At 46.2% G+C, this 24,184-nt stretch overlaps 1 protein-coding gene across 1 annotated transcript in view; it reads left to right on the forward strand.

Annotated features, from left to right (window-relative positions):
* TOPAZ1 (testis and ovary specific TOPAZ 1) overlaps positions 1–24,184 on the forward strand; it is a 1,918,280-nt gene that overhangs the window by 529,222 nt on the left and 1,364,874 nt on the right. Inside the window, exon 7 of the mRNA XM_086942092.1 lies at positions 18,737–18,846. Within this exon, the coding sequence (XP_086798218.1) occupies positions 18,737–18,846 (110 nt within the window). The remainder of the gene's footprint in view (positions 1–18,736; positions 18,847–24,184) is intronic.

The following is a 24,184-nucleotide window of genomic DNA, read 5'->3' on the forward strand; positions in this document are numbered from 1 at the left end:
ACTGAAGTACTCATCCTTGACCCTGTTCAGCTTGGGACGACTCCTGGTGGCCAGCTGCTCTGGGATCTCCCATACCCCAACAGACCACGCATGCAGCCTCCGCATCATACTTGACTCATTGCTCAACATGAACCATCAATTGAACATAGTTTCCTCAGCCTGCTTGTACACACTTTGCCTGCTTCGAAAGAAATTCAGATGGATCTCCACAGAATCCAAAATGACAGTCACCCTTGCACTCATCACCAGCAGACTCAACCACAGCATTGCTCTCTATGCCGGCATCACCCAGAAACCGCTCCAGAAACGACAGAACGTCCAAAACGCCGCAGCCAGACTGGTACTAGACATTCCCTGCCACATCACACAACACCTCCGACAACTCCACTCGCTCCCAGTAAACAAGATAATCACTTTCAAGCTCCTCACTCGCGCATAAGACAAAGTCCTACACAACGATGGACCAGCATACCCGAACCACAACCCCAGTTTCCATGTACCTGCCTGACAATTCCGATCCTCCTAGCTCGCCTGAGGGAAGGTTGTTCTCCTACCTCGCTGCCAAAACCTGGAACACCCTGTCCCTCTACCTCAGGCAATCCACGTTGCTGACCCAATTTAGGAAGGACCTCAAAACCTGGCTCTTCTAATGAACCTCCACCCAGTCTGACCAGCAGCACCCTCCCCCAGCGCCTCGATACCCTCACAGGTGAGTAGCCACGCTATTCAAATCCCTGATTGATATACAAATCCTTGATTGATATACAAATCCTTGATTGATATACAAATCCTTGATTGATATACAAATCCTTGATTGATGTATCTTCAGACAATGCCAATCCCTCTGCTTATCAGCCATCGGACTTTCTGCTTTTTTTCTTATTCCAGACCCTTGCTTATGCGTAATACTTCTCTTTCCTGATGATGACCGTACTAATAATTACAGGCCATAACATTATCAACACTATTGGCAATAGGATTTCTTAAAAAGACTTTCAGTACATTTGAACTATTGCTGTATACCCTTGATCAGTCCTGTATCAAAATTGCTAACTAATTGAATGGCTATTATGTCAGCTTGTTTTCAGTGTATTTTAAAAATTTGAATACTGTATGTTCGAGGCATGTGGGCTGCTGAATTCAGATCTGTGCATAGATCGCCGCCTAGTGTTGGGTCTGGATGATTGCCCATTGTTGTCCTGGAAGAGTCTTCGAAGTATCACGAGTTAGGTGGCTCCTCCCTCGGACTACAGTGCGCATGGGCATCCTCTCCATCCTCAGATTGTTTTTTTCCGCCATTGGGTTCGGATGCACTTTTCAGCACTCCAAGTTCGGAATCAAAATAAACTTTTAAAAAAGGTCAAAAGGCCTTCGGAATCGTCGGTTTTGTCTTCGATCGGTACCGAAAAGCTTTCTTCACACTTTGTTTGCACTCCGGTCATCGAATCGGGCCGTTAGGCCTTCTCTACGACACGTGGACCGACGGTCAATGGAACAAAGTCCATTCAAATACTGCCCGCAGTGCAACTCAAAGTTTCTGCACACAGATAAGCATCCCGTGTGTAACAAATGTCTATCTCCAGATCATAATGAAGATAATTGCCTAGCTTGTGCCCACTTCCGGTCCAAAAAGACGATCCGGAATCGACAGGCGGCAAGGCAAGAAATGCAGAGGTCGGCACCGGAGCCCGAGAATATCTTCGACGATGAAGAAGAACTAGTTTACGCCGAAGACTCGGATCAAGAGGAAGATCATTTTTCCGAGCACGACTCTGAATATTATATCGACGAGGAAGAACAAATCGTCGATCTTTGAAGAATACGACCAAGACATCGTAGCTGTGAAAGACGACTCCGATGATGACGGGGGGCGAACCGAGAGTACACTGCCCCACCCAGACACTACACCAATATCAGAGACTCAGCTCGAGGCATCGCCATCAGGCCTTAGCCAAGATCTAAAGACTGCTTCTATAGCCCCGTAATACCGCCCGGCTAAGAACATACAAAAAGAGCCTTCTGAGACGCATAATCCAAAGCCGATTAAATCGAGACCAAAAATCATCGACACGACAGTCTTCGCACCGAACGTTGTTGAACCGAAGGTGAAAAACACAAAGGGTGCCGAGCCGAAGAACAGCGTTCCATATCTACCTTTGAAGCCAAAGGCCGTCGACTCGACCAAATCGAGTTCGACTACCGAGAAAGGAAAAAAGGCTGTCGACGAAGGCAAAAGGCCTACGCCCAAACCGATTGTCGACCCGAAAGAGAAACCGAAAGTGGACCAACATAAAGCGGTCGAGCCGAAGCCCATCGATCCGAAGAAGGGCATCGAGCCAAAGCCGCAGGCTCCGAGGACACCTCTACAGCCGAACAAGGCGGGAAAACCACCAAAGGTTATTGAACCGACTAAACCACTCGGTCCGAAAAAAGTGGTGGAACCTGGAAAGGACGTCGCACCGACAACCTCTCGGACAGCCACTAAAGCCTCAAAAACAGATCAGCCTCCAAAAGCGGTCGACCTGATTAAAGGCATCGAACAAAAAAAGGTCAAAGCCAAAACTGCAACGCCAAGGCCAAAAACGGTGGAAGAGGGGATCATCCATCCAGACCCCTCCACATAAGATCAGTCCAAACTATATATAGACCCCAAAACTGGGAAAGTGACTGTTTATACAAAGAAGAAAAGACCAGTGCCTGCTGAAGACTTTTCTAAAATTCCACTCAAAAAGAAAAGAGACTGTGCAACCTCTCCTATTCTTTTCCAACCTATCTCTCCAGCTATGCCTACTACTCCATATGCACCATATTCACCTGCACGCTCGGACTATAACCCAGATGAAGATCATGAGGTAAATGTAGGTTTTGGAGACACTCAAAACCCATATGGAGACCCCAACTCACAGCCATGGGGGGAGGGGGGAGACCCAGATAATGACGGGGCTCTACCCATTACAGACCCAACTGTATACCCAGCTAAGCCTTCACCTACAGAAGACACTGTAGCTTTCAACTCACTAATAGATAGAGCAGCGCTCTACCATAATGTAGACATACATTCAGATGCTATAGAAGAAGATTTTCTGTTTGATACGCTGGCAACATCAGAAAAAAGTGTCAAAATTCTCCCCATGTTTGATCTGTTTGCCACCGAAGCGAAAGCTCAATGTCAGCAGTTTTGTGTGTTGGAGTTTCCAAGGTGGACACTTTTTGGCGCAAGTGGACTTGTGGCTTCCTGTACGCCTTTCCGCCTGTACCACTTCTGCCTCGAGTACTGAATAAGATCAAGCGCAACTGGGCCCAAGTTATTCTTGTGGCTCCAGACTGGGCGCAAAGAGTGTGGTAGTCTGAGCTCCTGAGCATGGCCCTCGATCATCCGATCAGACTGCTCCTTCGGGAGGATCATCTGTCGGAGCAGCAGGTGACGGTCCTCCACCCGATCCTGTCCAGCCTCTACCTCCTTGTGTGGAGATTAAGCGGCAACAGTTGACAGCTTTTGACCTTCCGCCCGAAGTCTGCAACGTCATCTTGGCAGTGAGGCATCCATCCACTAAAAGATATGCTCCCGTCGATGGAATACATTTGTGGCATGGTGCACAGCAAAGTCTGTGGGTCCCCTCTCTGCTCCTCTTTCAGAGGTCCTTCTGTATACACTCACTGGCACTCTAAAAGGCTATCTTGCAGCTATTTATACTTTCCTTTGGCTACCAGACCAGCCATCCTTATTCAAGTGTCCTATTGTAAATAGATTCTTTAAGGGCATTATTCATCTCTTTCCTCCATCTCCTTTTAGAATACCCCAGTGGGCCTTGAATCTCATTTTAACTTTTCTTATGTGTTCAAGCCTCTCCACAACTGTCCTCGGGCTCCTCACCCTGAAAACAGTTTTTTTGTTGCAATGACCTCTGCTCGCAGGGTGAGTGAGCTTCAGGCTCTTTCTTCTAAGCCCCCTTTCTTCTCTGTGCATCCGGACAAAGTGGTGCTAAGGACAAGACCCTCTTTCCTTCCTAAAGTGGTTACACCTTTTCACGTTGGACAAACAGTCACTTTGCCCACCCTTTTTCCACCTCCGCACCCTTCTAAGGAGAAGGAGAGACTCCACCGGCTCGACCCTAAACATGCACTGTCCTTCTACTTTAACAGCACAAAAGATTTCCGGGTGGATGATCAGCTCTTCGTTGGCTATGTGGGTGCCAAGAAATTTCGGGCTGTCCAAAAGCATACCATCTCCCGATGGGTTGTCCTTTGTATTAAAGTCTGTTGCGCTTTAGCAAAAAAGGAATCTCCAGTGGGGCTGCGTGTTCATTCGCTAAGGCTACGGCGGCAAGCTCCACGCCTTGACATCTGCCAGGTGGCAACGGCGGCATGTATGCACAAGCTTACCAGACATTACAGCCTGGACAGCTAAGTCCGGAGGGACTGCTATTTTGCCCGTTCTGTCCTCCAGGACTTTCTGGTGTGACTTGGTTTGCAGACCCTCCTCTTGGGTTGGTATTGCTGGGGTTTATATTCTAAGGTAAGGAATCTATAACTAACCGTCTCTTGCAGTTGAACAAGGTACTTGCAGTCGGTAACAATATATCTGTAAGAGACATAGGTTAGTTATAGATTACTTACCCCCTGCGAACGGACTTCTAATGATAGGGACTCCCTTACAGGGCCTTAGCTTTGGCACACCATTGGTCAATGTCTTTCATGGCCGTACACTTCTGGCATGGAAAGTCCCACAACATCACTTCAGTTTTTACTAAACTTGTCAAGGACATTTTGGAGCAATGCTGGAACTGAAATTGATTCAGGATTTTAAAGCAACCAGATCAGACATTATAGTGCGGCAGCGCCACTCATTTTCTGCTTTACAAGATGTAGTAAGTACCACTGAATCTGCGTATCTCTTTGAGGTTTCAACCACAGTGATAGAATGTGTTAGATCACCATTAAGGGATACTCGATTAATTTTCATGTCAGCCTGAAGTACATCAGCGTGGTATTTTGAAAGTATTTGCTTGGATCTTGGGCACTGATGCATGTTTGCGAAACAGATCCCCAAGGGGACCATCAGCCTGATTCAACCTGGTGCCAAGCTGCACTAAAGCATGCACAAACGCAGGAGCAACGTTTTATTCCTCGTCATGTTTCCTTTTAAAGCGGGTCATTGTTTCTTGGAGAGACATCTTACACAATTGAACCTAAAACCTAGGGGGCTCTGCAATATTTAAATATGTATTCAGTTCAGTTCAATTTTTATTATGGTTAAGAATTCCACATAAAATACATGATTAAAACACAATTCCATACACCAAAAAATTCAAATGAAATTAGATTCTCATTTAATAATACATGAGCTTTAGGTAATAAAGTTGCCGTATATGGATTATTACCAATTTATGCAGATTGTGTAAGCTAATTCTGTTCTAAAAGCATTCAATTAAAAGAGAACAATTTTTCTATTAACTAAACTATACTCTGCGGTGGTCAACTTAATTACAATGCAGATGGTCTTTCAACATATACATGCTTATTTCAGATACAGCACACTATAGTTTATCGGAGAAACCTGATTAAGTAAGGTACGCAGGAAAATTAATAAAAGGTTATAATCTAAAAATAAATATCAAACAACACACGACATTTGAAAAGATGTACATGTTTGGTTGTAAACATAAGAGCCTAAACATAGGGGCTGAAGTCACAAAAAGTGCAAGTGCTCTGTGCATCTTCATTTGGAAAAGCTATCCCAATTAATACTAGAAGCAAAAAGTTTTTATAAGGTGCGCAATTAAGTGCTAATGCTCTAAGCATCCTCTATGGAACACTCTATACCAACAATTAACTAGCAGCAAAAAGTATCTTATAAATAGGTTTAGAATGCTAGATGATTTGCATTTCGGACTCCATGTTTTTCCAGTTACTATGGGAATTGGTTAATTTACAAAGCTTGCAGATTAGCCATTTCTTTCCATTGTCTTCCTCTGCTGCAAAATACTTGTTCTCTTGATTAATCGTTGGCGCTGTTGCCTCTGTGGTGCATTGTTTAGCTTTCCCTACAGGGAAACTGAGCTCTACATAACTGAACAATGCCTTTTTGAATTACAAGCATGAAGACAAAATGTAGTGTTCGGTGTGGTTTGGGCACGTGGGGGATGAGTGATATCTTCGAGCACAAATTTAAGTCTTTACAAAAACTTAGGGCCTCTGTTCCTCAGCTGTGTCTCCACTCTGCTGTAGCTGCTGTGCTGGTACACTGACTGCCTCTGCTGCAAGGGGAGAGGAAAACGTTAGGACCACTGCAACCAGTAATAAGCAGCGCTGCATCACCTACCTTTACCCAGTTAACATTTCTTGGATAGGTAAAGATAAAACCATGAAAGCACAATTTAATATTTGAAATGGTGTGGACACGTGGGTCACTCATGAGCAATGTCCTCTAGCACATATTAAAGTGTTCAGGAAACTGATCTCAACTGAATTCTTTGGATCCATGTTTGTTCTTCAGATCTGCCATCTTTCCACTGCAAGTCCACATGCTGGAATCAAGTCTGCCTGTTGCCAGTGAAAATGAAAATATGCCACTGCATCCAATAGTACGCACTGCCGAATCACACGGACCTGCCTCCACCCGGGAAATATTTCTTGGATAGGTAGAAATGAAAGCATAAAATGCAGTTGTGCCAATTAAAAATAGTTCTACCTAATACTGCTACCTTAGTCCCCTTACTAAACATAATGGTGCATCATGATAAAAAATCACTTCTCTTCCAGGGGATCCCCATTAATAGTCGTAAGCACTGAATATTCCCTCCCATGTGCGGGTACCCCGGAAATAATATAAAATTATATATGGAAATCACATGTATCTAGCTCCACATATATGTATGAACATGTATAATTTTTTCTCACACCAATGCAGTCCCAAACTGAGGATAAACAATGGAATTACCCATACATATGCTGTATTTGCAAGGATATAAAAAAACACATTAGGTCAAATAGTACTTTAACTGTGTGTTTTAATGAGCAAAACACTCATAAATCCTGAAAATTGCTAATAAGTAGACATTGTTAGCCCACAGGCTGCATTGTAAAGCAATAGCATAGAAAATGAAAGCATTTTCCACAAAAACTGGCACTGTGCCTTTAAGGCAGCCATGACCCCTGGCTTCCCATCATGCCTCGTGGGTGACAGTTAGGTCAGTTGTTCTTTCCGGCTCCTTCAGTCAGGACCCTGGTTTAACAGCTCCTACCTTTTTTTGGCTTTCTGTCAAAAAATATTACTAATTTTCCTACATTTTTACTTTCACTTGACGTCTTTTAGGCTTAGAGTGTCAGTGCTACCTTTTTTGACTTTCAAAAAAGGAATATTTTTGTCAACCTGCCTTCTATCTTTGACACCTGACCTTCCTGTGGGACTGTGGGAAGAAGGAGGCCAGGACTGATACACACCCTGTGTGTATCCTCTGTCTCCCTGAGACACACTCGGCAGATTCCTGTGAACACTGAAGGAATCTTTCTAGAAGAACCCTCAAAGATAGAGAGAGGATAAGAATATATGGCCTCTCTGAAAGAGGTAGGTCTCTTAAGAGGCAGAAAAAACGATGGGTGCGATCGACGTCGAGAGAAGTCCCGATTTGTTCTCCTTCGGCGTAGAGTTAGACGTCAAAGCTACCAGCGGCGTTGAAGACGAGTCATTTTCCATTAAGGATGAAGACTTAAACGTCGAGATCCAAGGTACCTCTGCCGACGTCAACCAGGCGACGCTCGGCATCAAGGGAGAGGTCTCCGTTGACGCATAGGAGCTCAACGTCGAGTCAGCTGTCGTAGATGCAGCATCACAAGCCCTCGGCGGTGAATCTTCCTCCGTCGACGCCTAGTCATGAGCGTCCGGCGTCGAGGCTTACTCTGTCGGCGTCCCATCATCGACGCTCGACGTCAAGGCCTACTCCATCATCGCCTCACCACCGGCGCTCGACGTCGAGGCACACCCTGTCGTCGCCTCATCGCCGGCGCTCAACGTTGAGGCAGTCTCCGTCGACGGTGCACCTTCGACGCTCGTCGTCAAAGCATGCTCCGTCGGCGCCAAAGCATCGACGCTCGACGTAGAGTCATAAGTCGTCGGCTTATCAACACCGAAGCCCTATGTCGAGGCAAGTCTCTCCATCTGGATCCCAGAGGCGTTCGACGTCGAACCATAGATCCCCGCAAGGGGAAGTTCAGCTGGCCTCTGCGCAGCTTCCTTCGTCGGTGTCGAGGCCCACGTCGCAGACGGCTACGACGTCTAGTTTACCAGCTCCGTCGCAAGGTCACAGAACACCGTCGCAGCAGAGACCTCCACAGACGGCGTTGGCAGCAGAGGGAGAGTTGACCTCAGGGAGACACTCTAGGTCTGCAGAACATTCTCCTGGGAGCAGGAGTCTTACTGCTAGAAGAAAGAGGGGTCCAGTGGATCAGACATCACAGAGTCGCTCAAGATCCCGCACTAGAAGCCTTTCCAGAGAGAATTCGCCTCCAGTGAGCATTTCATCATCTTCTTCAGGCTCTCACTCCTCTCACCGGAACAGGTCCCCAAATGTGGTGATATATTCCTCCGACAGTGAGAGGTCCAGGCACTCTCCTGCTCGTTGGACACATGAACAGAGGAGATCACCCCCTCCAACAAGTTTGCCTGTGAGGAGAGATACTCTGAAGTCGCCCTCCATCAGAATATCGCCAAGATGGTACAGGCCTCTCCATCATTGGGCGTCAGACAAAGAAACAGCTGCCAGGCTCGCAGCAGATCGAGACAGTCCAGTGTCCAGGCCCAGAGAACGATCACGTACCCTTGTGCGCTCCGGCAGATGGAGGTCCAGGTTTTGGAGCAGAAGAAGGGAACGCAGATCTCCCGCTTCTTCCTCTTCCCCTACTCGATCTCATAGGGTTTATTCTCCAACCTTAACGGACAGTCCTCCATCCAGAATATCTCCTGTGGATGACATGTTTACCTTCCAGGACATCTTGAGGAGAGGGGCTCTTAAGCTAGGAGTCCCCATGACAACGCAACAGACCAAAACCTCGGTTATTTTTGAGACTTTGCACCACAGGTATGCGCCCACACCCCTGCTACCCTTGGTTTCGGGGATTATTGAACCGGTCATGGAGGTGTTCCTCACTCCAGCGACAAGAAGGGCCGCTCCAGCGCGGATTCTCAAGAAATACCGCTCGCCAGAGGAGGATCCGCTCTTCCTCAGAGCCGAACCGCCACTAGACTCGGTAATCATTGCAGCGGCGAGAAAATCCCATGCTGTAGCTTCCTCGTCTACGGTGCCTCCTGATAAGGAGAGCAAGTTGCAGGATTCATGGGAAAGAAGAGTCTGCAACACCTCAGCCTCCCTCCTAAAAGTATCCAATGTGGCAGCGCTTCTGGGCCGTTATGATGGGTCCCTGTGGGATTCTCTGCAGCGGTTCATCGAGAAACTTCCGCAGGGGATCGGAAAGACTTTGAGGAGATTCTTTTGGAGGGCAGCCAAGTCTCCAACCAAATCATCAGCGTGCAGCGAACGGTGCGACCCTCTCAGCGCATGGCTATGCTTACGGAGTGTGTGCAAGAAGGGCTTCCTGGCTGCCTCTTACTGCATTGAAACCTGAAGCTCAATCCCGTATCTTGAACTTGCCGTTTTCAGGAACATTGTTGTTTGGGGCAAGTACGGATGAAGAGATTCAGCGGATGAAAGCAGAATCGGACACTCTTAAAGCCGTGGGCTGGGAAAGAAAAAAGAGTTTTGACGAAGGTTTCGCCCCTACAATAAAAGCTCTTCCAAACAGAGAGTGCAAACCCCTCAGTGGCAGAAGGGTCAGGACCAACGGGGGCAGTAGAAATCTCAATCTAGAGGCAGGCGTGATTCCAGAGGCGGTGGAAATCAGCGCCAGGGCAACAATCAAAAAAATCCCAATCTAAACAATGAGTCTTTCCTTCCCCCAGGGCCGTTAACCACTCCTGTGGGGGGAAGCATTGCGCGTCATATGGAAGAGTGGCATACCATTACAAAAGATCGCTGGGTGTTAGCTGTACTTCAGAATGGATACTTTCTTTGCTTCCAACACCTGCCTCCACCCGTTCCTCCAATGCCAGCATCAAGTCATCAGCTAGACCTTCTAAAAAAGGAAGTGGCAATCCTTCTCGACAAGTCAGCCATCCAGAGGGTGCCAATCTCTCAAAGGGGGAAAGGAGGGTATTCTCGATATTTTGTAGTCCGAAAAAAGGGCCAGAAGGCACAATACAGACCCATTCTGGACTTAGGAACACTCAATCTGTATGTCAAAAAAGAAAGGTTTCGCAAGTTGGCGCTTCATCAAATATATCCACATCTCAGGAGAGGAGATTGGATGTGTTCGCTGGACCTACAAGCTGCAAATTTTCATGTGCCGACCGCTCACAATCACAGAAGATTCCTTCGGTTCCGGGTGGGGACCTCTCACTATCAGTTCAAAGTCCTACCGTTCGGGTTGAAGTCAGCCCCCCCGAGTGTTCACGAAGTATGTCGCAGTGGTAGCGGTCGCTCTACGCCGCAGAGGTGTCTTCGTGTACCCATACCTGGACGACTGGCTGTTGAAAGGTCCTTCCCCAGGCAGTGTAAGAAATCAATTCCTGAGCTGCATCAACCTCTGCCACTGGTTGGGTCTGCATGTGAACTTCAACAAGTCAGTCTCACAGCCTACGCAGAAGATATACTTCCTAGGAGCTCTGCTAGACTCCGAGGTAGGAAAAGTTTCCTTCGGAGGAGAGACAGTGTTCCATTACTCAGAAGTGTCAACTGGTGCTTCGCAGCAAAGACCTAATGGTGCAAAGGATTGCCTCCCTGCCAGGGTCGATGGCATCCTGCATTTTCCTGCTCCCGAATGCCAGATTTCGAATGCGTCCTCTTCAGCAGGCTCTGGAGGACAAGTGGCACCAGCAATCCGCACGCTGGGACGATAAAATCACACTATCAGACGCAGCGCGAGGATCCATTCCTTTGTTGGAAAAAGAAGAAAAATATGCAGGTCGGAATTCCGTTCCATCAGCCTCCTCCTGCCCAGATGTTAATCACGGATGCATCTTTGCAAGGATGGGGAGCACACACGGGTCATCTCCAAATGCAAGGTCTGTGGTCCCCCAAAGAGCGTACATACCACATCAACATGCTGGAGTTGAGGGCAGTCCCCTTAGCCCTCAAAGCATTCCTTCCCTCGATTTAGAACTCGTCAGTGTTAGTACAGACGGACAACACCACCACAATGTACTACCTGAACAAGAGGGACACGCTCAAGGACTCGCTGGAGGACCAAAACATTTGGCATTGGCTCCTGGCTTGCAATCTGTCAATCACAGCAGTCCACCTCCCAGGAGAACAGAATGTGAGGCCGGACGCTCTATGCCGGCATTTCGAAGACAGAGAAGACTGGGTTCTCAATGACGAGGTAGGCGAAGGCATCTTCCAGTCTTGGGCTCGTCCCACCATAGATCTTTTCACGGACGACGAAAACACCAAATGCCGAGACTTCGCCTCAAGATTCTACGACCAGGATCGAAAAGGAATGCCCTTTTGAGAGACTTGTCAGGGGAATTTGTGTACGCCTTTCCACCCCTTTCGCTGATCCCGAAGGTGGTGATTAAGCTGACGAACTCGTACCTCATTTTTCCCGATTGGCTGAGACAATGATGGTACACGGACCTTCTCCATCTATCAGTGACCCCGCACAGGAAGTTACCATGCAGGCCGGATCTGTTATCCAAGATGAACAGGAGGATTCATCATCCCAACCTTCCATCACTGAACTTGGCAGCATGGCTCCTGAGGTCATACAATACGGCCACCTAGGACTGCCGCAGGACTGCATGTCCATCTTAATAGAGGCAAGACGTCCTTCCACAAGACATTCTTATGCATGCAAGTGGAAGCGTTTCTATATGTGGTGTATGCAGAACAATTGTCATCCTATCAAGGGCCAGGAAGAAGTTATTCTTCCTTATTTATGGTATCTGGCTAAAGCAGGGTTGAAGGTTAATTCGATTAAGGTGCATTTGGCTGCTATAACAGCTTATTGGCGTTCACCTTCCCAACTAACCATGGGCGGAAAATCCGTTTCGCTCGCGGATTTTGCGGATTTTCGGTAAATTCGCAATCCACGAGATTCGCGAATCTCCCGCAAAATCCGCCAGCAGCGGATTTTGCTCGCACTGTTCGCGTGAGTTTGCGCCCCGCGAATAACTGCAAAATTGCAGAAATACGATTTTAGCAAAACTGAAAGTAACTACTTACCAGGTTCAAAAGTTCAGGCTCATCATTAGTAGCCATTTCCTGTAGTGCTTCCTGAGGGGCCCCTCCAGAGTTCAGTTGCCAGTTGAAACTATTATGTGACCCTGCTCTGAACCTCAGAATAGTTACACATATGCCACAAAGGTCCTGAATTACAGCTAAGGGAGACAAGCAGGAGCCAGGCTGGAAGTTCAAATCCATTAATCAGCCCCTAATGCATTGTCAGTTGGGGCAGGGCAGGTGTTGTAACTACTTTTGCAACAATGAAAGCACTTAGCAAGTGCAAAAGATCACTAATCAGGAAGCACTAAGGAAGCAGGTGCCAGCTAAAAAAATATTCTGTGACACATTAATCAGCCCCAAATTAATTCAGGTCACTTGAGGCAGGGAAGGTGTGCTTGCGTTGCCACAATAATGTACACTGACTGGACAACCAGAGGGTGCTGTGATGAAACAGAGGGTGGCATGGGTGGGCCAGAGGGTGGCATGAGTAGTCAGAGAGTGGCAGTGGTGACAGAGAGTGGCAGTGATGAAGAAGAGTGTCCCAAACAGGCTGGACACGTAGAAACAACAAGTTCGCGAAACTTGCGACCCGACAGGTAAGTTCGCAATTTGCGACATTGTAAAAAACCCTCGCGAACTGGCAGAAACCCGCGCAAACACAAAAAAAAATCCGCAAATTCGCGAGAATTCGCGGATTTTGCGGATTGCGAGTTCGCAAATCCGCAAAATTCGCGAACGCGAGATTCGCAAAATTCGCCCATGCTTATTCCCAACCTTCTTTTTTCCAGTTGCAAGCTGTTAAGGATTTTCTGCAGGGGTTGAAAAAGGTCTACCCTCCAGTGCGACCTCCGTCACCCCCCTGGGAGTTGAACCTGGTGCTATCAAAATTGATGGGTCCATCTTTTGAACCCATTCATAAAGCAACTTTGCAGCATATTTCGTGGAAGGCTACTTTTTTGGTAGCAATCACGTCAGCTTGCAGGGTGAGCGAAATTCAGGCTCTCTGTTCCAAAGAGCCTTACACAGTGTTCCATCTGAGTAGAGTAGTGTTGCGAACACATCCTTCTTTCCTACCTAAGGTGGTATCAGATTTTCATGTAAACCAGACCATCTCTCTGCCCACCTTTTTTCCCAATCCCTCCACTCCAGCTGAGAAGGCATTGCATTCGTTGGACCTGAAAAGAGTTCTAAAATTTTATCTTGATAATTCCAAAACGATACGCAAGTCTGGACAGTTATTTCTCAACTATGGATCGATCAGACCAGGTTATGCAGCCTCGAAACGTTCGATTTCAAGGTGGATAGTTTCATGTATCAAACTTGCTTATCAATTGGCGCAGAAGACCCTGGGGTTTTCTCATTATGTGCCCCTGTCTGAGATTTGTAAGGCGGCGACCTGGAGGTCCGTCCATACATTTACTAGACACTACTGTCTACATTCAGACACTAGAGCGGATACACAAGTAGGCCAGCTGATTTCGGCTATTACACTCTTTGGTTGGGTCACGTGTTTCTCATTTACCTGCAGGTGGTTGATGGGCTTGCTATTCTATTCAGTGATTATGACTATTGATGAGGATCCCCTGGAAGAGAAGGATAAGTTACTTCCCTGTAATCCTAGTTGTCTTCCAGGGGTATCCTCATCAAAGTCATGAGCAACCCACCCGCCTCCCCAGGTAAATGAGACGATGTAAAAATGTTTACAGTTTATGGTTGAGCCCTGACTTTCAGGGTTATGCAAAGAACTGACCTAACTGTCACCCCTGGGGCATGATGGGAAGCCAGGGGTCATGGCTGCTTTCATTTTCTATGCTATTGCTTTGCAATGCAGCCTGTGGGCTAACAATGTCTATTTATTTGCAATTTTCAGGATTTATGAGTGTTTTGCTCATTAAAACACAGAGTTCAAGTACTATTTGACCTAATGTGTTTTTATATCCTTGCAAATGCAGCATATGTATAGGTAATTACATTGTTTAGCCTCAGTTTTTAGGGCTGCATTGGTGTGAGAAAAAATGATATATGTTCATACATATATGTGGAGCTAGATATATGTGATTTCCATATATAATTTTATATTATTTCCGACCTTTACACTAAATCATTACCATGGAGACACTCTGTAATGTACCTTTGACCTTCAGACTGAGAGTCCGACACCTTATGCACTAGTCTACAAGTGACCCTCTAGTGTTCCAGTTGAAAACATAACTGACATTCGATCTAGCTAGACAAATCAGTGAGATTAGACAGGTTATTGTACACTGATAGATCATTCTATTTACAGAATAGGAAGGAGAGAAAGTGATGACAGAGGAGAGAGGTAAAATGTTTTTTTTCTTTGGGCATGGTGTACCAGATTTTCTCGGAGAAGAAAAACTGTTCACCTGATGCTATGTTTGTCCTTTTACCAAACAATTTTGGGAAACCGTACACTTTTTACTTGAACCTTGGATCAGATCTATGCAGACCCACAAAGACAGCAGGCCGTTAACCTTTAACCTTCAGACTTGAGTCTGTGAACATAACTATTAGGCCACAAGTGACTCGCTGTTCCTCTACCTGTGCACACCAATAGCTTTTCCATTTACAGAATAGGATGCAGGGAAGGCGATGACAGCGGGAAAAGGAGAGAGTGAAATATTTTTTTCAGTACTTTGGTCATAGTATATTTAAATATTGCTGTCAGAGTGGCAAGAAAAAATACTTTTACCTAGTGAAACGTTTGTGCCTTTGCGAAACTAACTTTTGGTTATCACGCTGTTAAACGAAATTTTTTTTTACCTGAACCTTGGAGCACATCCCAGGTCTTGGACTTTTTGCCTGGGAGCCTGCTAACCTTAATCATTAGGACACATGCGGCTATCTATTGTTAATGTTTAAAACTTACTTATGGCATTCAGCTACTTAAACAAGTCAAAAAGATTCCATTGGTAAATGCATCTTATCTTATCTTCTTATCTTAGGTGCAATTTATAAAGCGCACTGACAATGAACATTCCTGGCGCTGGATGCATGCTGTTTGTGTTCGCTGAAATACTGGTTTGCCGGGACACCATCCCGGCATTCATGTTCTCCCCTCACACCCTGCCAGTCCTGCACTAACGTGTGTGCCAGGACCAATGCCATGGCAGGTATTGGACCCCCACGATTGTGGAGAAGCTGCACACAGTGCTCCCCCACCCCTGAAATACTGGCCTGGTGAGCCCTCATTCCCATCAAGCAGTCATGCTTCCCCTGCCAGCCCCACGCTAATGGGCCTGCAAGTACTGGCAGGTATTGACGCCCCTAAAGGGGTTGAGGAGCTGGCAGGTCACTGTGGTCCCCTGTCCCCTAAAATACTGGCTTGCCGGGACACCATGCCTGTGTGACCTTAGGCATTAGCTTAGTGTAGCTTGGAAATTGGGCTGGTCAGCTAACCTTTTTTTCTGGCTGTGGTTCTCCAGTTCAGGTTTCTTCGTGGGTGGCGGCAGTAATTAGTGAATGTGGCAGCAGAAGTTCTGATTATAAGGGCTGGAGGATACTCTTGATCGACACCTTAGATTCACATCACTTTTGGCACATGCCACCAGTGCCACCTGCTCTGCTAACCTATAGTAGCTCTAGTAGCACTGGTAGGGAATGGGTGGTGCCTTCAAATCTTTCCTCTCCTGGTTAAGTCTGGGAGGTGAACTCCACTCTGCTTGCAGAGATTTCCGCATTACGCGTTACACAGGACCTGAGTTTTATCACTCGTGTTCGTCAACGTCAAGTTGGTGAGCGTGGAAGTCCACTTCCCTGCGGAATTTTTCCTCGTTCGCAATCATCATCAAGTTGGTAAACCAAGCATGGAAAATCAACCGTCCCGCGAGATTTCTCAACACAGGCGGTCAAGTTTCTCATTGTGGGTAGTTGCATATCCTCGCGACCGCTCGCGTTGAGAAACTGTCAGTTCGCGTTGAGAAAGCTGGCGCTTAAGTAAAAATCTACTCGAGCAGCAGAAAGGAAGCAGCGCCCACTTGCGCTGTGCATGGTGCCGTTCGTGATAATTGCACAGTGCAGACAAGCACCAGCCTCTGAAAATCACTGCGAACAGCATTTATCCAACACACACTGCCGCTTACAAAGTTCTGCGTTGCGCAGCCAGGGGCGGCTCCTCCATTATGGTAGAGGAGCGTCGCCCCACTGCTTTCTCGCGGTGCAAGAAGCAGAAACATAAAATGTTAAAACTACCATTTTGTTTCTGCTTCCCGTACTGCAGGAAAGCAGAAGTGTTTGGTTGGTTTCTGGTCTGCTGGAAAGCAGGGGAGGAGTCGCTAGCCCAATGCTGTGGGCCCTGACTGTTTGGTCGGCTCTCAGAGGCAGATCAAATCCGTCATGCCCACTCTCCCTTCTCTCTATGTAGACTGCATGCAGCCTACATAGAGAAAATGGCCTCACCATAGGCGCTCGGCTGGGCACCGTCCCCACCAATCACAACTCTGCCTTTGCAGCATTGTGATTGGATTAGGGGAGGAGAGGGAGGCTGCTTGCTTCCTGTTCCTTACCACGGGACCCGGCCAGGAGCTCCGACGGTGCGGGACCCGTGAAAGTACTTTTATTTCATTTTTGTTTTCATTTACCCAGCCCACTGTGCGACCCATCCAGCGAGTCATGCCGGCCGCGACTGAGTGCGGCAGAGGGTTTTTTTTTGCACTTTGCGGAATTCCGCGTAGCAGAACTCCCCGAACTACGCCCAGGCTTACTACCGGTGCTTTCCCTCTGCCTACAGCTGAGCGTGGACACTGCTGCCCTCTAGTGGCTCATGCTGGTGTTTTTTGGTTTAAAACTTGAAGGGAACATTTTCTTTACTTGAAGGTGGGTGTTCACCAATGAAAAGCGGTTCAAACCCAAAACTGGACAGCCTGTACATTGCCCTTTGCTATCTCTGTATTATAAAGCTTCTTTATTTCCTTGTACTTTTACACCGTGTGATCCCCTGAGCACTCAGCTCATTCCTCCTATTGATGAAAATATTAAAATATAAAAATATTTAAAATGTAACTATGTAGCCTTGTGCTTCCAACATTCCCATATGTATAATTATATTAATAATTTGAATTGTGAATATATATATCTTGTTATTCTTTTGGGACGTTCTTTAATTGATATTCAAATAATAATTCGAAAATACCTCTAGAACCCTTACTTCTCCTTTGATCAAACTTGATAATGGCAAAGGACCATGGTTGTAGAGACCGGTCTGGCTTTCAGTTGGGTAGAGATAATGGGTAGTATTCACATAGGTGTACTGGTGTAAAGGCCTGAACCTCTTGACTGTAAATCCTCCAGGCTCCAACACCGGTCAGCACATAGTCTTGGGTGAAAGAGTAGCAGTCAGTCAGAAAGGGCCTGGTGCCTTCAAATCAGAAATGACAGAGAAAGCTTTCAGTGGTTTCTGCAAGGTTGTCGAGCCCACTAGAGGAAATGCGCATCAGTCATAAACTGCACAGAGCCTTTCTAAGCCATGCTGCAGACTTTTGTGCTACTAGTCTCTGTGGCATATGCCATCTAGAACGAACAAAGATGTTTAGATGCTTTAGAAATAGCTCACCTGCAGTGTTTTTTTTGCCTTTGAGCACTCCCTGCCCACTCACTCATGCTTTGTCTGCAAACAATCCGGAGACTCAGCAAAGCAACAGCGCGAGTCTTTCAAGGAAAATCTGAAAAACATCAAGTCAGCTACACTCTCGGACTGCCATTCAGATCAATTGAGGACTGCACTGAGCAATATAATTCAATGTGTATGGTAGTGGGATGCTTCCCTTTGTCTCGTGGGTGATATCAGCGACCCAATGAAAAGTAATTTAAACCATCATTTCCCATACATTCATAAAATCTTGACACTATGGTAAAGCATGACAATGATTAGAGGGTACCTCTTTCCGCACAGATGTGTGAATGTGTGAACTAGCTAGCAAGAGAAATGACATTTTTACAACCTTTTAAAAAAATATATCATGCAGGTTCCTTGTGGCAGTGGGGTTGCTGTGTCATCAAATGACACTGCAACCCCAACAGTACAACATCAGTTGTGAGTCTGTCACAGATATGGTCTAACATTAAATAATGCACTCCGGTGACTGCTATTCTCAGACTGTTGACTTTTAGAACTGCATACAATTAGATTTGGCATACCCCCCAATATCAATGTCCTAGAAGTTGTTTTTTTGACTGCATATCTTAGCCAATTAATAATGCAGAGCATTGATTGAAAGGTTGTGACCGTGTGAAAGGAAAAACTGATGAAAGACTGTGTTTTCCCATCGGCAAGAGAAACTTTAGCTTTACCTATTGCTAAACATTTGTGAGGTTAGCAGGGGTAAGAGATGGCACGTCTATGAGAGGGCACACTATGGTTGGCGAAAAGAGTTTGCAGTTTTGGTTGATATATTATAATGTGAACAAAGCATCAATAAAATACTTAAAGTTTGTTTTTTTAGCATCGACAGGCAAATGGTCTTCAGCCCCAAGACCCCTGCTGCCGCTGCCACTACCACTACCACCAACCTACAAGCAGGAACCACGGAAACAACAAGAATATATTTCACAGGTAGACTGATTTAAAATTGATGTATATTTATGCAGTGGGTGACGTAGTGTTTCTAGCTTTAATGGAAAACTGCCTGCTACACTTTGGATATTTAGTTTGTGACTTAGTCCTATTGATAAAGGGGATTAAAGATACATTGTCAAAAGAAAAAACATTGCTGCAAAGAATCTGAAGTCAGTGGTTGAAAAGGCACACAATTCGTACCCTGTCAGCATTTGCTTAGCATACCGACCATAAGATTATGGGCTTCTTTCTGGCTTAAATTTCTAGTGGTGTTTGTTTAGCCATTGCCAGATTTATTGAGTTTGTTTGGGTTTTATGTTTTTCTAGCTAATTGTTGCTTTCACAGAATGGGCATTTCTAATGACGTTTCTCCCTACGCCCCCAGTCATTTATCACTATTTGTCACTCTGATGATTGGACATCATCTATAACCTACACTTCGAATTCCATCTTTAGGAGGGTAGACCCCTTAATTGATGCAAAGGCAGATGTTTGTGTTAGACAGTGGCTCAGAAGTAGGAATGTTGTCCGCTTTTGAGGTTGAATCATATAGTTTGTACATTTCATCGTGAGCTCAAGTTCAGTCTTTGAGTTTAGCGGTGTCCGTTATGCCATACTTTAAAGCAGTAGTTTACAACCTTTTGACTTCTGGGGACACCTGCTTTTTTTTGTTTGAATCTGATTTTTATTGATTTTCATTTAACAGCGCAGGCATACACAGAGCAAATCACATGCTGTTTTCGCCAAAATTAGCTGGTTACTTATTAGACAATATACATTGATACAGGGGAGACCTGGACGTATCTGCGTCTCTAGTGGTGACAGTCATTAGTGCAACTGAATTTATATATGCTTCACATGTTGACCTCTGGTGTTCTATGCTGTTACTTAGCCAGGTTCACCCCATTTGTTTTCTCAGTAAGTGCTGACTGTGTGATAGTCAACCAACAGGGGAGATGGGCAATAACGAATTGGGACAAAGTAAAAACAAAACAGGTAGTTGTGTGTCTAACTGGAGTGCTTTCTGGTCCCCCACATCAATGCATCCTCTCTGCTCTTGTTTTTTGGATCATTTTGATGTACGCCCTGAAACCCGTGCTGGGTGATGCATGAGCGTGCCCACCAGTAGTGGATCCTCAATTACATCAGTGCCTATATTCCTCCCCTAGTGTTTGCTCAGGGGTGCTACTGTCATTTCGGGTTGGCGTGCCTACCGCAGTGTTATCGACTCTTTGCAGCTTACTCAGAATCACATCCCATTTTGTAGCTATTTGGGTCCTACGAATGCCCAGTGTGTCCTCACGATGCAGCGCAACGCTCTCTGCTTTAGCCCATGTCAGCAGGGAGCACCTCCAAGCCAATATGTGAGGGGGCTCAGGGGCCTTCCATTTTCTAGTGATCAGCGGCTTATTTACTGCTAATCCCAGATCTAGGAAGTTGAAGGTCACCTTTTGCCTTTTATTTCTACGGTAAAGGTGTAGGATATAGGTCTCCCATTAAAAAGACTAGTCATTCCATGCAATGGGAGAAGCCGTCCGCCACCGCATTCCAGTATCCCTGAAGGCGCGGACATCCCCATGACATGCGCCTCAAGTCCACATCTATAAGGTGGCAACGAGGGCAGGCAGCATCAAATCGATTGAAATATCTGTGGATTTTAGCCGGGGTAAGATATGCTCTCTGCATGATGTAGTATTGTATCTGGCAGAAGCGCACATTCCTGGGGATATGTACAGGACCCTACAATACTGGGCCCATTCGGGGTCCATGAGTGGGTGATGCAGGTCCCTCTCCCAGTGACATCTCAATGATGTCAGTGTGATTGTGGTGTGCTGTCAAATGAAATCGGCAAACTACCATGTGAGATATCCACCTCACCCCATCACATGCAAGTACTGGATTGTGAGATGTGTTGGGGGCTTGTTGTCTGTCTCCCCATTTGGTGGCTAGGGCTGCCAAAAGCGAACAATGCAGCAGGAATTGGTCTGGGTGTGACCCATCTTCCTCTACTAGTGTGGCATACGGTTCCCCATGTCCTGAATCCCCGCGTCCTGCAAGCCGCGTAGGTCAACTGCTGTAGTGATTGTGCGCCTCCTAGGCGTGCCTTCAGTTGCAAAGCAGGCGTGTATTGTTTTGCGCTCCGGTTAATATATAAGCACCATCGATAATATCTATATGCGGCATTGAGCATCAGAGGTGTTGGTAACTTTGACTTTGCACATGGGTTGAACTGGTTAACCAGGGTAGTTACAGACCAGGGTCGAAGTGTAGTTGCTGTGTTACATAGCTAGCAGTCGCCACCCATTGCAGCTGCCTGAGAAGATAATACTGTTCCATGTTGGGCGCTGCTAGGCCTCCTCGATCTTTTGAAAGGTAAGTTTCCTGATAGCTACCCGGTGGCGAGAGTTACCCCAGAGGAAGTCTGAGTTTTGTTTTTCTTGAGGGCGCGAAAGAACTGCTGGGAGTTATAGAAGGGTAAGTTTGCTAAATATTAGAGTTGTCGCTATAGGATCACCATTTTAGCCGCCACTGATAGCTGGAGTGTGACCTAGAAGGACATTTGGGAACAGACAGCTGTCAACGCTCTAATGTATCTGACAGATTAACATCAGGTTTGCCTGTGGTGCATGGAGTCGAGTTACGGATCTATGGCCTGCAGTGACTGCCCGTGAATTAATCCAAAGGCCAGTCGTTACCGTGAGGCAAAACGACACATCGCCCAGCATTGAAGACTTTGCGTCGGGACCGGTCTAAGCCCAAAGGTCAGTTCTGGAATCGATCATCATCATCTCTCTCCAAATCCTTGGGTAAGTAAAAAAAAAAAATAAACTAATAAAAAATCCAAGCAGGACTCTCTAAGTGTGTTGCCATGCCTCTTGATCTCGTTCCCGAAGTCGGTCGACATCTTAGCCAATCTTGCAACTTGTCGCTGCACAATCCGTTTCCGGGGCCGCCTACAACTCTACGGGAGATTCAAGAGTTTAGCAAGCCCATGTTTTGAATCTTTTGATTTCTTTCGACTCTTTCTAGCGTTCCTGCAGGTCCCATGGAGCTGAGAGAAGCCTTCTATCTAGGAAACAGTTACCTGGTTTTCCCTCTGCTCCAGTTTGACCAGCTGTTATAATTGACGGACCTCCTACAGTGCATTCATGCACTCCAGCTCCATGGTTTATGCCAGTCCCCACAACATCAACATCTATGCCAACGGCAAAGTGCACACGATAGTGGTCTCTTAATCCAATTCAGTGCTGCCCCGAATTCGAACGAGGCTGCACTCAGCATCTTTTGACCCACAGCTTTTGCCTCCTCCATCTTAGTCACTTCACGTCCCTGTACCGTAAGCAAGGTCTCTTATAATACATTCCTTGTTTGCATTAGACTCTTGACAATAAGTATGATGCAAGAGATGAACTTGTGCAACTCTACCATGAAGAGAACTGGAATGAGGACTTCCAAGATGCAAGTGGACATGACACATTCCCTGACAGATGCCTAGTTTCTCCCCCAACATGGGCCTTGACTCACCCCCATGCCCTGCAACATAGGAAAGTACTTGCTTAGTGATGGTCATGCGGAGAGCAGCCGAGGTTCTCAGCCTCCAGCCCCCCAAATTGAAGGTCAAGACAAAATTTAGACTGAAGTCCTCCAGCCGACCATGCCAATAATTGGTTTGTTTCCTTTAAAGAGTCCCTTACTGATATTTTCTTAGGAGTCTGGGCCAACGTTTGCTCTCGTCCCCCTGTGAATGGTCATATTGCACAGCGCCATCACCCTTATCTTGGTGACTCCCCTTTTTTAACACTGCACCATACCCTGAAAATTCGATGGTGGAAGCTTCCACAAGTTGGACAAACCCGATTGCCTTCCCAACTACCTCCCTGAATATGGAGTCTAAGAGAGTGCAGACCTTTAGGAAGCAGGTAATTTCTACTACAGTTTTGGCTGTCCGGTCAGTCGATTCCTTTTGGGAGGCTATTCCGATACTGTCAGGTATTCCCAGGGGTCCTGAAAGACCTTCATCCTGTACTGAACCAGGCCATACAGGATGGTTGTTATGCAGCTAAATTTAGTATTGGTTTTGGCCTATGTAACGCAGATTGCTTTGGGCAATCCATTAGCATCCCAACAGCTCTCATTCCTAGCTGAGATCAATAAGTTTTTTGGCGATGCCCAGTTGTTCCCTTTTCTGGCTTCCTTCAAGGTCACAGCACAGAATCTGCACTCACAAACATAATGGATGACACACTAAAAATGCTTGACCACAACAAATCATGCCTAATGATACTTCTTGACTTTTATCCTCCGCCTTCGATACGGTCAAGCATGACAACCTATTGTCCCTATTGGAATGAAGGATGGGCCTCTCAGGCACCGTGTTACAATGGTTCTCCTCCTTCCTAAATAACAGAACACAAAGAATCAAGATGAAGAATTCACTCTCTCAACCCTCTGCGGTCACCCTGGGTGTTCCACAGTGATGAGCCCTAACACCTATTCTTTTCAACCTATTAATGGAACCCCTGGCGAACACATCGAAATCAGTGAATATTCTATATCAGCTGTATGCAGACGACACCCAACTGTATTTGAAAATCTCCACTCAAGAAGACTTTATTTCCCTCAACGCTATTCTACAAAACTCTTAAAGCTGGCTCACTAACAACCACCTCATGCTGAATACCCCAAAAAACTGAATTCATTCTCGTCTCTCCACCGAATCACACACCTAAGAAACACCGGACCTCCTTTTATTGTGCTCTCCTCACCATTGACTCCGCAAAATCCCTACGAGTCACCATAGACAAACACCTGTATATGCAGAAGCATATCACTAATGCCACTAAGTGAGCTAATCACAAGTTGAGTATACTAAGAAAACTCAAACCCTTCCTCCCTCAGGCTGTCCTAAAAATGGCAGTGCAAGCCCTTGTGCTACCAAGATTAGACTATGGAAGCACCACTCTGCTGTCTCCCCAAATACAAGCTGGCTCCGCTGAGGGCATCACTTAATGCTGTGGCAAGACTGGTATCAAGAACGGAAAGAAATAGCCACATCTCTCCAACGCTGAAAGCTCTGAACCTGCTGCCATACGAGACAAGAATACACCTAAAGGTATCCTGCATGACCCATAAAGCACTTCATAACAATCACACACCCAGTTACTTAGCTCCAAAGCTTGAAAGATCGGGAGGATGCAGACAATTACGAAGTGCGAGTACGTTACTTCTGAAACCACAATCCTTCCAAAAGAAGAAACTGGTTACAGAGTTTTTTCAGGGATTGCACCAAATATTTGGAACTCCTTACCTCCAGGGGTACGTGGAATCTCTTCCT

The sequence above is a fragment of the Lissotriton vulgaris genome, chromosome 10 (assembly GCF_964263255.1).
Source record: "Lissotriton vulgaris chromosome 10, aLisVul1.2, whole genome shotgun sequence".
Taxonomy (NCBI): Eukaryota; Metazoa; Chordata; class Amphibia; order Caudata; family Salamandridae; genus Lissotriton; species Lissotriton vulgaris.